Source organism: Equus quagga, chromosome 11 (genome assembly GCF_021613505.1).
Source record: "Equus quagga isolate Etosha38 chromosome 11, UCLA_HA_Equagga_1.0, whole genome shotgun sequence".
NCBI lineage: Eukaryota > Metazoa > Chordata > Mammalia > Perissodactyla > Equidae > Equus > Equus quagga.
Window position 1 is genome coordinate 14979588 of NC_060277.1, and position 12855 is coordinate 14992442.

The 12855-nt window shown below is 33.5% G+C and overlaps 1 protein-coding gene across 3 annotated transcripts in view; it reads left to right on the forward strand.

Moving 5' to 3' along the window:
- Positions 1–12855, forward strand: part of TBC1D32 (TBC1 domain family member 32) — a 188844-nt gene that overhangs the window by 159896 nt on the left and 16093 nt on the right. For 2 of the 3 annotated variants that reach the window (XM_046677841.1, XM_046677842.1), the window contains one exon: positions 4175–4315. In XM_046677841.1, coding sequence (XP_046533797.1) covers positions 4175–4315 — 141 coding nt within the window. Of the gene's footprint in view, positions 1–4174; positions 4316–11767; positions 11832–12855 lie in introns of all 3 variants that reach the window. The other variant, XM_046677843.1, reaches the window with a different exon arrangement.

Below are 12855 nucleotides of genomic sequence, written 5' to 3' on the forward strand. Positions count from 1 at the left end.
ATCCCTCAATATATTAATGTTTCTTTATTGTGTTTTACTTATTTATTTACTGCCATTTAAGATGTCTATCTTGGGGAAACTAGGGCCGGCTTGGTGGCGCAGTGGTTAACTTCGCATGTTCTGCCTCAGCAGCCCAGGGTTCATGGATTCAGATCCCAGGTACGGTAGTACGCACTGCTTGGCACATCATGCTGTGGCAGGCATCCCACATATAAAGTAGAGGAAGATGGGCACAGATGTTAGCTCAGGGCCAGTCTTCCTCAGCAAAAAGAGGAGAATTGGCTGCAGATGTTAGCTCAGGGCTAATCTTCCTCAAAAAAAAAAAAAAAAAAATTAGATTCTCTGCATTCTTAAAAATGTTGTAAGCACATTGCATCAAAAAATTTTAAACATTGGCCTCAGATAATCAATACAGGAAATAATGAAACGTTAAACTGAAGTTCTCAAAATTTTGTAAACTATGACTATCTACTCAAGTGAGAGAAAATTAATTTGAAAAATGTATCCTCTGAAGCCTTTTAGACCAGAAGAACCCTTTAATATATTGATTTAATTGTTTCCCATTATTGTTCTTAAGAAAAAAATCTTTCTAAATGATAAAACAATCATTCTTTATGGAATTTTATCAAGAATCAGAGTTTGGCTAATTGTTAACATCAAAGCTGTTACCAAAAAGATAGTTTAAGAAAGATCAAAAAAGCAGTTCTTTCGATGTAGAAATACCGAATCTCAAATAATAATTATAATGAAAGTAGCAACCATATATATGCCTTGTCTGTTAATAAAAACATATGAAAAAGGAGAACAAATTAAATTGAAATAAAAACTGAAGTATTTTACATTCGCATACAAACTCCATTAATGATAAATCAGGCCGAAGTAATACTCAAATGTACTGGAGTAGTTCAACAGGAAGGTCATGGGATATGTACTTTCTATATATATACGTGTGTGTGTGTACACAGATACACATGTATGTACACACGTATATACACATATACACATACATGTATACACACACACGTATATATATACGCACACACATACACACAGACTCCTCTTTTACTCATAAAATAATTGTGACTTAATACAGAGATGCTAGAGTTAAAAACTCTGAGAGCACTTGAATGTAGGTTTGGATTTGCGCTTCTCCCCATCAGTATGTCACTTGAATGTACGTTTGGATTTGCGCTTCTCCCCATCAGTATGTCACTTGAATGTACGTTTGGATTTGCGCTTCTCCCCATCAGGTCACGGCAAACTTGTTACGCCGCTTGCCAGGCATCAGCAATAGGAAGTCACGTGCCCAGTCACTTGCAGGAAAGAGGACTAGTGTCAAAACCCCTTCCTTTTCTTACTGTTACTTTAAATCTTATTCATATTTGAAGATTCCATTTTCCCATGTGTTTTCTTTTTTCCTAAGAGGAGAAAGACTTATGTATGTAGAGTTATGGAATCAGAGTTTTATAAAATATCTCCAGAGTTTTCTCTCCACCCTTCTGCATGGTGCACGTGCTGCACGATTCGTTGCAGCATCAGCCGTAAAGCATGGCCGTGCTCTGCCCGCGGGTCCTTAGAGTGGAGGACTGCATGGGGCTGGATTGGATCAGTTTGGATTGGTTTGGACAGTTTTTCTTTCTAACAGTATTTCTATTGAATTTCCATCTAGCAACATAGAACGAATTTTTCTTAGTATCAGGAATAAAATGACTCAGAATTATTTCCCCTATAGTGGAAGAAAAACACTAAAAAACTGCTTACTATGTTTTGTTTTAAGCACATATCTTTCATTTTTAATCACTAAAGTAAAATACTCTAGAGTGTTATTTTATAAAGTTATTTCTTCATGTTATGCCACTTTCTAGTGTATCTCAGGCCAAAACTTTTTACTGATAATGTTTTTCGCAATTTTAGCATAGATTATGTATTAGTCGATGTGGCACTTAGATAATATATTAAATGCTGTTATCCTACATGTGTCCTGCTTAATGCTACATTGTGCGTTTTATTTAGAATTACCTTTATTAAGAGTTACCGTGCTTTCAGACAGTTGTGACTAAGCAAAATACATCAAAACAGTAAAAGTATAACAAACATAATTTAAAATTTGTTTCAGAACATTCTTTGTTGTATTCATGTGGCTCAGAGCTGTCACTGTCGATCTGGTTTTATGAACACTATTTACTGTAAATTAGAGTTATGAAATGGCAATTAATAGACCATTAATAAAACTTTTATTATGAGTTTACTATGATCACAATGTGCAATCATTAGTATCTTCTTGTCGTTCAGTCAGTAATTTGTTGAGTAGCTGCTCTGTGCAAGACTTGGTGCTGAGAGCTGTGTTGGTTACCAAAAAGTATAGCGTGATTTCTTCCAATAGAGTATAAGCTATAACAGTGGAAGAACTCTTGCCTTACCTTTGGGAATCCATTACATAGTAATGGCTTTTTTTCTTTGAGAATGTAATTGATTAGTCTATTGTCTCTATGTCTTAACAAACCCACTCTAAATATGTTGTTTTCAAAGCAACATAGAAAAGATACTGTATACGAATTATTTCCTATACATACAATTCTTATACTAGTATACATATATTCAGACAACTATTACCTGAGTTTGCATTGAAAATTAAAATATTATGTAGGTATAAGTTGATTTTTTTGCTTTTATATATGTTTATTAGATTCATTAATTCTACTCTGCAAATGGTCGTTAGTGAAACACATTGTATATTTCACAAAAGAAGAGAAAGGATACTAATTCTTACTCAGTTCATACTATTATTTTTAACTACTCTAAAGAAAGGTTTTTTTTTCCTTTTGTCCTAGACATCTATCTAAAGTTGACTGCAAGATGTCCATGTAGTATGCTATGTGTGTCTTCAGTCATCAGTATATAGAATTAATGGTTTTTTTGTGTATTCTGAGTTATCCCCTGAGAACCTATCATAAAGTATATATTCCTACAAATATACATTTATGATGATGAATGATAAAACAGAAAAACCACTGAGAAATCAACTCACTGATTTCAGAAATTTTGGTATATAACTCAAACCTAAATCCTTGAAAGCAGCTAAGCAATAAAGTTTGAAAGAAATCCTCCTGATTTTAACTCTTATGTAATTGTTATATGTGAGGTTGATTTGTTTTAAAATTATTAACTTTCTTTTATTAAAAAGATTTGAAAATAAGAGTTGCCCAGAAAAGGTAAGAGCATAAAATGCCTTTCTGGAAGTTTCTTAATGTATTCTTCAGATCTGAGTATCAATTTTTATTATAAGTCTATAGGATATGATTGCTAGTCTTACAGTTTTTCTTAACACAAAATTCTATCTTCTACTTTATTGTTTGTTAAAAAAAAAGTTACTGTGGTTTGAAGGTGGCTTTTCAGGAACACTCCTTAAAATGCCACAGAGCATCGTAACGGTGAACTGTGCCTAAGAGCAAAATTGAGAAAATGGCCAACTTTATGAATAAATTGCTGAAAAATGCAAGGTTATAAATATATGTGGATATATATCTCCACATAGATAATATATAAATAGACATATAAATACAAATTATATATATAAATAAAATAGTTGGCCTGAGAACTTTGGGAATGCGTTATGCATTTGGCCCCAGTTTTAGAGATTAATTTCTTATGGAGCTCCCAGTTTCGGTTATTAATATCTCAAGTTCAGGTTTGGGTTAACATTACTTAGAAAAAAGGAATGAGGCAAATATTTCTAAGAGCTGACAAACGAAAACTTTTTTATGTTATAGAATCCTTGGCCAAAGCCCAGGATAGTAAGCATATTGAAATACCTTTAGTATTAAAATGTAAAGCATTTACTACTCATGTAGTCACTCATACATTTATTTATTCTTTCGTGCAACATCCATCCCCATCGTTCCATAAGGGATTGAAGTTGCCAAAATTATAAAGTGTTAACTTTATTCCTCTGTCTTGGAAGATATATCATACTGCCTTCATTGAGATTTATGCTTTCTACAGTGTTAAACATTCTGACTTTTTAATTTACATAATTATAATATTTGCAGTAACTTGTTATGCCACCACATTAATTTTGAAGTAGCAATTCAAAGCAAAAGATTTTGATAAGTTTGTTTGATTATTTTAAATTAGCTGCATATTCATTAATTCTCAGTTTCTCTCCTTTATGCAGAGGTACCTACCTAATGAGACTATAAAATCTGGCATCCATCCGATATATTTTTGCAGCACTCACTACATTGAAATGCTACTGAAGGCGGAGGTACCCCTTGTGTTTTCAGCTTTTCACATGTCTGGTTTTGCACCATCACAAGTAAGTTGTAAGGGAGTAGTATTTCTTCAACTCTCAGATCTCAGTGTCTTTAAAGAAAATTATGTTCTCATCAAATTTAGGAAATACATTTAAATTAATCATTTTTGTAAGTATTCATACCTTTGTGTTTAAATCTCTAAATTGGCTTTTTTCCCCCTAGGTCTGTTATAATATATAGGTTTATTTTATAGTTGATCCCTGGCATTCACAGATTTTGAGTTCAATTTCAGCTGTTCAAGGGCAAAAACATTCTGAAAGTCTATGCCTTGTAGGCTTTTTAATGATGATAATACCTGCTTCATAAGGCTAATGTAAAGATCAACTGAGGTAGCTGAGGGCTAGTTCTTATCCACCTTGGGTGTCTGGATGTGAGATACTGTGTCTCATCTAACAAGAGAGCCCAGCTCTCTGTTTCTGATGTGGGGGTCTGGGAAGCTTCAAGGATTTTTCTGGGCCTGGAATTGTGCCTATGGTCACATGCAGTAGCCACAGATGTCCCCCTCTGGTGCATACCCAGTCCTTCATTGGTGGAGTGTGGATTGTTTCTTCACTGTGTTATAATCAGGCTAAAATTAATATTTTAGAACTTAAAGCTTTTTGTGTTTTTAAAATTAAATCTTTAGGTAAGAGTCCCAGAAGGTGGACATACTTAATCAAAAGATATGAGCACTGTTAAGACTCTTGATGTGTGTTATCAAAGCACTTTGATTTCATTCTTCTAACAGAAATGAAGAGAGCATCTTTTCTTTAAGACTGGGTATTTGGTTTTTTTCAAAACGAATCTCTAAATTAATAGGTGAAAATGGTTTCTCTTTTAAAAACTTTGTGGCTTTTTTTAACATTAACAAAGTTGATTATAATTTCCTAGCTTTGTTAACAAGTTGAATTTTCTTGTTAATTGCCCAACTGTCTTCGTGTGTTTCTTATTGATTTGTACATATTCTTTAAAATAACCCCCACTATACAAATCTCTTCAATTCCTGAGTTATGTATTTTATTTATTTACTATTGTAATTTAGTGACTATTTATTGATTCATTATTGTATTTTTATTTTACTGTTGTATTTTACTTATTGTAACTTTATATGGTGTCTTAATGTTAAGTAAGAGTTAAGCCTATCATTTACTTCCTAAATCCCCCCTAAAAAAGTTAATTTAGCTATTTCTACCTGTTGGTGCCTTTATGTGTACATTAAGGTAATTTTGCCTGATTCAAATTGGGCATTTTTGTATCTGGATGAAGTTTATATTTCCATTATGTTAAACTGTAAATTACTTTGAGAAAAATTGTCCTTACTGAACTCAGCCTTCCCATCTAGGAACATAGTAGTTTTTCCATTTATTTCTCTGTATTATATTTTACTAAAGTCTTAGTTTTTTTCCAGATAGGTATGGTACATTTCACATTCCAGATATTTCTAATTGGTGTAGCTTGAGATCTCTTTTTCAATTTTATTTTCTCTGGTTACTGTTAATAATTAGTAAAGTCATTAGCTTTTTATATTCATTTGGTTATACATTTTTCCTGGATAAGTGTTAATTTTTTTCTTCCAATTTTCTAACATACTTTATTTCTGCTTCATTTATTTAATTAAATTATTTAATTTTTCCAGAAAAATCCTTACTTGTTTTAGACTTGAATTATAGGGAATTAATCCAGCATTTCACCATTAGGTGGTGACTACTTACTAGAGAGAATTATTCCCTGTCATGTTATAGGAGAATCCTTCTAGACTGTGTAAAGTATTGAATTTTGTTTTCTTTCTTTTAATCAAATGAGAAGGTTGAATTTTGTCAAGTTGCTTTATGGTTAAGATTTTCTTGATCTTGGGGCTTATTTGACCTGTTTATGTGACATTGATAGATTTCTTTTTTTTTTTTTTTTTTTGCCTAATCACCCCTTTCATCCTCCTCCCTCCCCGCTTCCCCTCTGGTAACCACCAATCCGATCTCTGTTTCTGTGTATGTGTTGGTCGTTCTTTTTATCTTCTACTTATGAGTGAGATCATATGGTATTTGACTTTCTCTCTCTGACTTATTTCACTTAGCATGATTCCCTCAAGGTCCATCCATGTTGTCACGAATGCCCAGATTTCATCATTTCTGTGGCTGAGTAGTATTCCATTGTGTATAGATACCACATCTTCTTTATCCATTCATTCCTTGATGGGCACCTAGGTTGCTTCCCAGTCTTGGTTATTGTGAATAATGCTGCAGTGAACATAGGGGTGCATGTATTTTTATGCATTCATGTTTTTTTGTTCTTTGGGTAAATACCCAGCAGTGGAATAGCTGGATCATATGGTAGTTCTATTTTTAATGTTTTGAGGAAACTCCATACGGTTTCCATAGTGGCTGTACCAGTTTGCACTCACACCAGCAGTGTATGAGAGTTCCCTTGTCTCCACATCCTCTTCAACACTTGTTGTTTCCTGTTTTGTTAATTATAGCCATTCTGACCTGAGTGAGGTAATATCTCATTTGATTTGCATTTCCCTGATAGCTAATGATGTTGAACATCCTTTCATATGCCTGTTGGCCATCCGTATATCTTCTTTGGAGAAATGTCTGTTAGATCTTTTGCCCATTTTTTAATTGGGTTGTTAATTGTTTTGTTGTTGAGATGTTTGAGTTCTTTGTATATTTTGCATATTAACCCCTTATCAGATATATGGTTTGCAAATATCTTCTCCCAATTGTTAGGTTGTGTTTTTGTTTTGTTGATGGTTTCCTTTGCTGTGCAGAAGCTTTTTAGTTTGATGTAGTCCCATTTGTGTATTTTTTCTATTGTTTCCCTTGCCTGGTCAGATGTGGTACTTGAAAATCTGCCACTAAGACCCATGTCAGAGAGCATAATGCCTATGTTTTCTTCTAGAAGTTTAATGGTTTAAGGTCTTACATTCAAGTCTTTAATCCATTTTGAGTTAGTTTTTGTATATGCTGTGAGATAATGGTCTGCTTTCATTCTTTTGCATGTGGTTGTACAGTTTTCCCAACACCGTTTATTGAAGAGACTCTCCTTTCTCTATTGTATGTTCTTGGCTCCCTTGTCGAATATTAGCTGTCCATAGATGTGTGGCTTTAATTCTGGGCTTTTGCTTCTGTTCCATTGATCTGTGTGTCTATTTTTGTGCCAGTACTATGCTGTTTTGGTTACTGTGACTTTGTAGTATATTTTGAAATCAGGGAGTGTGATATCTCCAGCTTTGTTCTTTTATCTCAGGATTCCTCTGGCTATCCATGGTCTTTTGTTGTTCCATATAAACTTTAGGATTCTTTGTTCGATTTCTGTAAAAAGTGTTGTTGGAACTTTGATAAGGATTGCATTGAATCTGTAGATTTTTTTAAGAAGTATGAACATTTTAACTATGTTAATTCTTCCAATCCAAGAGCATGGAATATCTTTCCATTTCTTTGTGTCTTCAGTTTCTTTCAACAGTGTTTTTTAGTTTGCAGTGTACAGATCTTTCACTTCTTTGGTCAAGTTTATTTCTAGGTACTTTTGTTATTTTTGTTGCAGTTGTAAATAGGATTGTATTCTTAATGTCTCTTTCTGCTACTTTGTTATTAGTGTATAGAAATACAACTGATTTTTGTATGTTGATTTTGTATCCAGCAACTTGACTGTATTCATTTATTATTTCTAAAAGTTTTTAGTGGATTCTTTAGGTTTTCTATATATAAAATCATGTCATCTGCAAATAGTGACAGTTTCACTTCTTCCTTTCTGATGGATTTGTCCTACTGGAAATCTTTTCCTCTTAATTAGACTATAGTTCGACTTATTTTGAAGAGTCCTTATGTCGTTTACTGCATTTACTTGCATCAGGTTAGTCAACCTGTTAAGTTTTAAATTTTCTGAAGTTAATAAGAAGTCTAGACATAGCAAGAAATTGTATGTAGTGGGAAGAAATGCTCTTCCCTGGCTAATTCTAGCTCTTACTATGTATTTACCTCAAACACTTTTGGGAATTTTGAATCACAAATGTTTAATTCTGGTTAGAAGTAGTTACCTAAATATTTACTAAAGGCTCAATAATCCATTCTTTCCATTATTCTAAAAATCCAAGCCAGGGAGCAGAATGTTCCTGAGAATTCTTTTTTGCCATTCTAAGCTTGATTAATACAATGTATTTTGTCTAATACCTCCAATCATTTATTGGTTCCTAACATATATCCTTTAATTTAAAAATGGACTACCGAGGACTGTAGGAAAAACTTGCACTACTTCATGCCCCACTGTATCAATTTTGTATCTTTTTATCATTTTTGCATCCCTTTATCAATTTGATATATCTTTATCAATTTGAAACTGCATACATATAACAGATTTATCTAATAAAAACCACTGCAATATCTCTGAGCAGTAATTTATTATGTTTCTTAAATTGTGCAATACGAAAATACCTTTTAATGGCTCCCTATGTGAACTAATCATTTTGTGCCTTTAGAAATGTATATCATTGCTTGGTTGATGTTATTTGCCATTTTATTGCTAATTATAAAGTATGGAAACAAATCTTAAGTAACTAAGTAGGTATATGTGGTTAGGTCATTATTTGGATACAAATTTTGTATTTCAAAGCTTATTCATTTTGACCTAATTAGGAACAGTGCTTTTTGAAGTTGTGTAGTTATAGATGCTAAGGGATTGGTTGATTAATGAAGGATTTGTGGGTAGGTTGCTAAATAAAATACACAGATCTCTAGAGTAAAAATAAGCTCGACTAGAATAAAAAAATTACTGTAGTTAGAAATATATATTTCTTGATTAGAAAGAGTAACTGAGATTGGAAAGAAAAGAGAAATTCAAATATACTTTCGTCTTTCTTTTTAAATGAACAGAAAATCAAATGTTCTAATTAGCTTTTTGACAAGTTTTACCCTTTGTTAAAAAACTTTCCTTATTGTATTTTGTTAACTTTCCTGGCTTAAGAAGTGCTGTGTATCTTTAGTGATTTATCTCTTGTAATTCCTTGGGGTCATCCTTCTGCATATCATTGATGATTATATAGTACTGTGTCGGCAAGTGAGCTAACGTGGGTAATCCTCCGAATGTACTCTGGAAAAACCTCTTGGTTTTTCTAATTTGTCGTTTTCTCCCCCCACCATGAAGGTAGGTTTAGAGAAAATGATTTTATCATCTCGTATTTCTTGACACAGTGCTTTTTGAAACACACAAATGCAAGGGAGAATGTCACGACTAGAAATGCCCCTTGTTTAGAGTCAGATCCATAAACGTGTATTTCCCAGGCTTTCCCTCTCCTCATGTGACTAATGTTGCTACTTGAAATGATGCCTTCTCCTTCCCTGTGCCCCATCTTTGCTTGTCATATACTTATCCTTGAATATCTGTCCAAGTGGAAACTTGTTGGATCATCTGCAAGTACATGATACTGTTTCTATACCACTCTTCTAGTAGGAATCTATATCCTGCTTTGTGGAATAGTTACTAAGTGTCCTTTACCTCCCTCTTACTAGTTAAATTTCCTTCAAGGTATCTATGCTTAACTTATCTTCCAGTCCTTTGAATGTCTGACATATTATCTTGCCTAGAAGTGCAACAAAAATACTTTTTATTTATAGCCACTCTTTGCAGGCTAAGAAGTGTTTCCATATCTTATTTCATTTGAAATTTTAACTTCTTCATGTGACAGATGGAGAAATTCAGGGTCAGTGAAGTGAATTGACTTGCGTAGAGCACCCTCATGGCAAGGACTTCACTGGAACCACATCTTTCAATTTTGAAATTAGTCTTCTTTCTTTCTTTACTAATAGTCTTTCTCTGTTGAGAGCAAATAAAATAAGGCCAGAAGAGTGGTTAAAAATAGTGTCTTTGAGTGACAAAACTTGATCATATAGATCATACCTATTTCGGCTTAATCAGGTATCCATAAGTAATTGTTCTAACTAAGCTTTTTTTTTAACTTAATTCTTATGGAATTCTTTGAAAATTGCTTTTTAAATCTAGATGCAAGTGGGAATAATTTACCTCAGATAAAATTATTATGTTTATCTGTGTTGCATCTCAATACCCTTTGGCATAAGCTTAAGTATGGTTGAAGAGCAAAATTTCCTAGGGAGGCAATGATACATTTTGAGGCATATTGTGCAAGTGATTTTCCTTCCTTGGAAGCCTTAAAAGCCATTTAAATGTTTTAAAGTATAATTAGGCCTAAGGAACTGGTTGTTTAACTATAAAAACAAATGTAATTGGTTTCACTTTCTTTGTAAACCATTTCATAAGCATCTAATATTTTTTTCAATGATTATAAGGACTCAATTGCTTGGTTTTGAAAATATAGTACATTTTGAGACTTATAGGAGGAAATTTCTAGCAAAATCAAACATACGTTGCATCCAGCAATCTCATTTATAGGAATCTATCCCAGAGATATACTGTGACAAAAATTTGAAAATACATACACACATGTATGTTTTTATAGCATTTTTTATACTATCAGAAGACTAGAAACCATGCAAGTGTCTGTGACTAGGGGCTTGGTTGAATAAATTATGGTTTATCCACAGTGGAGTACTACGCACTTGTAAAAATGAGTGAGAAATATCTCTGTATGTTGCTGTGGAATGATATATGGGATCTTTTGTTAAGTGAGAATAAGGTGGGACAAAAGAGTGTTTAGTATGTCGCCATTTATTTAAGAAAGGGTAGGGATACAAATAGGTGTACAAATGTGCTTATGTTAAAAACATGAAAGACGGGGCCGGCCCAGTGGCACAGCGGTTAAGTTCTCACGTTCTGCTTTGGTGGCCTGGGATTTGCCAGTTTGGGTCCTGGGTGCGGACCCATGCACTGTTTGTCAAGCCATGCTGTGGCAGGCGTTCTACATGTAAAAAGTAGAGGAAGATGGGCACAGATGTTAGTTAGCTCAGGACCACTCTTCTTGAGCAAAAAGAGGAGGATTGGTGGCAGATGTTAGCTCAGGGCTAATCTTCCTGAAAAAAAAAAAAAAAAGAAAGAACCATATTTTTTAAAGGATTGTTTTTAAGGATAAGGAAGAAATGAGTTGAAGAGCCAGGGAACCCACTTTGCTTTGCAGTTTTACTTTAGAATCGTTTCACTATTTTATATAGTATAAATAATCAACTAAATAAATAAATTCTGTTTCTAAGAATATAAAGTCAAACTGAATCAAATGAACCTACTGGTACCCGAGTGGTGGTATAACCTCAGGAGAAGCATTTTAAAACACAGTGTTTGACTATGTGTCTAGCAATATGTCATCTAAAGACAAAAACAACAACAAAAATAATACTGTTTCAAGTAATCATATTGCTTGTGGTAGTGTTGGTATTATTCTGAGATTATTTTTGTCTTATGTGACAAATGAAATGAAAACTTATGTTGATGCCATTGATAACTGAGCTTTTCAGTGTTTTAAAATACAGATAAAATTTAGAGCAACTTATTTTTTCTTGAAAATTTGAAAGAGAGGAAACCTGTAGAGGAAAATGGACTCAAGACATATGAATCAATCAAAATTTTGAAGCTCTGGTGGGTCTGGTTCATGTACTATTTTCTTCCTTTTATATATATACTGGAAAATTCCATAATAAAAAATGTTGAGGAAAAAAGTTCATGTCTGTTTGGACACATGCTGTTTCCTTTGTCTCGTCGGAATCGCAGACTGTCAGCTGATTTGCAGACCCTTTCATTTTATAAAGTTAGACAAGTTATTAGCTCAAGGATTAAAAACTGCGACTCATAGTTCAGCATTTTTGCACGGGAATAGTGTTTTAGAATTCTATTGCGATTTAGTAATCCTGAAGTATCTTGCACATATAATAAGAGGAGATATCATTTCTGCCAAGTGAGAGGGTCATATATTTAAAAAGTGTAATTCACCCCTTTAAGTGTAAGTGCCACTAGAGCAGGGACTAAATGTCTTTCGTTCACTTAAAAACTATAATGCTTGTTGTATATTGGGTACTCGATATATATTTGTTAAATGAATAATAAACATTCGTATCTTTGTTATAGAATAACATTTATGTGGCACTTTATGTGTTTTCAAAGTGTCTTCAGTTCTGTCTCACTTTCTGTCTCCTAAATTTCGCATGTGTGGAAAAGACAGGTATTATCTCCATTTAATGGAGGAACCATAGACAGTGTACAGAAAATAATGCTAGAATGTATGTAAATGCCAGAAAATTGCAACTGCATTTGAAACTATGTATAATAAAGAACTAATTGTAAATTCTAGGGTGACTTTCTTTGACCGATATGGTTAAAGCTGGAAGGATAAATAAGTACCTCCCTACATACATTTTAACTTCACATGTATCTCTGAACCATATAAAGTTGCTAGGTTTAAAGGTCAAAATGAGTCAGTGATCAGCAGTTTCACACAGTTCAGCCTATAGAACCGTAAGGCCAACTAGAAAGAAGATGGACAGAAGCTGTGACCCTTCCTCCTTGTCCACTTGCCACTCGTCCCTGAAACTGACAAGTGAATGGGAGCTGCTTTCTCTGGCTGCAGGGGTCATTGTATTAACTTCCATTCTTCAGTTATTTCTTC